The 1824-nt window shown below is 46.9% G+C and overlaps 1 protein-coding gene across 1 annotated transcript; it reads right to left on the bottom strand.

Moving 5' to 3' along the window:
- Nucleotides 1-472: 472 nt before the first annotated feature.
- On the bottom strand, nucleotides 473-1162 carry LOC137348834 (oocyte zinc finger protein XlCOF6.1-like). The gene is made up of 2 exons (XM_068014073.1): nucleotides 765-1162; nucleotides 473-719 (listed from the first exon to the last, which is right to left on the bottom strand). The coding sequence occupies exons 1-2, from the start codon at nucleotides 1160-1162 to the stop codon at nucleotides 473-475; spliced, it is 645 nt and encodes a 214-aa protein (XP_067870174.1).
- Between the last annotated feature and the right edge of the window lie 662 nt (nucleotides 1163-1824).

Genomic DNA, 1824 nt, shown 5'->3' with positions numbered 1-1824 from the left:
ATCAACACTAATGGATGCTGAGTATTAATTACAGCAGGGACCGGAGTCTGAGCTTATAAATTGGTGAGTTTACTTGAAGAGCAATTCCTTCACTATCTGACATGTTAACAGTTGTGAACAGCCTGTCTGTCCAACAGCTCCAGTCTACGAGTGCTTAGAAACACACAGAGCTGAAACAGCCTCATTCTTGAGGTAAAGAACAGACTTTCTCCTGTCAATATAGAGCTACAGGATTGGCCTGTGATCTGTTTATTGTTCATCTTTTGTTCAGTACATTTACTGAGTGGATTTAAATTGAAAATGAGGTTTGAAGACATGATGGTCTATTCATACATGAATGAGAGATGCTGTGGGGCAGACCCTCAGTTCAAGAGGAACAACTGACATCAGAAAGAAACCCCAACTGTCAGAATGAACATGGTTCAGTCTGGATATGATTAACAGCAGCAACAGCAGAATCCAACCCCTGTAATTATCTGTGAACTCGCTGGTGTCTCAGCAGATAGGATGGCCGAGTGAATCCCTTCCTGCACACGGAGCAGATGAATGACCTCTCCCCAATGTGAATGAACTGATGTGACACCAGGTGGGATGACTGAGTAAATCTCTTCCCACATACGGAGCAGGTGAATGGCCGCTCTCCAGTGTGAACTCGCTGGTGCGTCAGCCGAGCAGTTGAATCAGCAAATCCCTTCCCACACTCAGAGCAGGTGAATGGCCTCTCCCCAGTGTGAATTCGTTGATGTGCCAGCAGGTTCCCTGACAGAGAGAATCTCTTCCCACACTCGGAGCAGTTGAACGGCCTCTCCCCAGTGTGAACTCGCTGGTGCATCAGTAGGGCGGATGAACGAATGAATCCCTTCCCACAATCATTGCAAGTGAATGGCCTCTCCCCAGTGTGAACCCGTTGGTGTGTTAGTAGGGCGCATAAATGAATGTATCCCTTCCCACACTCAGTGCAGGTGAACGGCCTCTCCTCAGTTTGACTGTGTTGATGAGTTTCCAGCTCAGACGTGTAATTTAATTTTTTCTCACGGTCCCCACATATCCACAGCTTCTCCCCAGTGTTACTACACTTGTGTATCGACAGGGCAGCTGATCGGCTGAAGCCTCGTCCACACACAGAACACGTGTACGGTTTCTCCACACTTTTTGCTTCCATGATCAAAGGCCGATGATATCCAGATCCTGATGAATGGAGTGACTGTCAAATCTTGAGGTGATGTTTGATTTTCCCGTCCGCAAATCCTCCCTTTCTAATACCCTGTAACATGAAGTTACAACAGGAAAAAGGGAGTGAGAGAGAACCCACAAAAACACAAAGACAAGTTGTGAAATTGAGCTGAATGAATCTGGTAATTTGTGGGACCAGAACAGAGAGTGGGCGGGGCTTCAGGGCCCCAGTGACCAGGAGAGAAAATCATTGACTCATTAATTTTATTCTCACTCTGCACACAGGGGCTGGAGAACTGAACCCAGCCACAGTAGAGGGAGGGAGAAAACTGGCAGAGGAGGAAAGAAATGGTGCAGATGGTGCCATGGGTTTGGATTTCAGCACAGGGAGGAGGGAGAGTGTGTGGGACTGCGATTTACAGCTTTGGGGAAACAAGAGAGGAATAAAATGTTCCATAGGATCTCGAATTGTCTGTTCTGAATTTCTATCCTGTACTGACAGTGATGACTTTTATTACCTCCTTTTCCAGGGGATTAGGAGAGGATTTACACACATTGATTTGATGCTCACTCTGCACACAGGGGCTTTCGCACCATCTCTCCTGAAGGTGCTGGGGTCACTGTTTACATCCCACTGAACTGTAAGAAAGA

This window comes from Heterodontus francisci, chromosome 34 (genome assembly GCF_036365525.1).
Source record: "Heterodontus francisci isolate sHetFra1 chromosome 34, sHetFra1.hap1, whole genome shotgun sequence".
Lineage (NCBI taxonomy): Eukaryota > Metazoa > Chordata > Chondrichthyes > Heterodontiformes > Heterodontidae > Heterodontus > Heterodontus francisci.
Note: the sequence above shows the minus strand (reverse complement) of the source record. Positions and strands in the feature narration are given on the sequence as shown.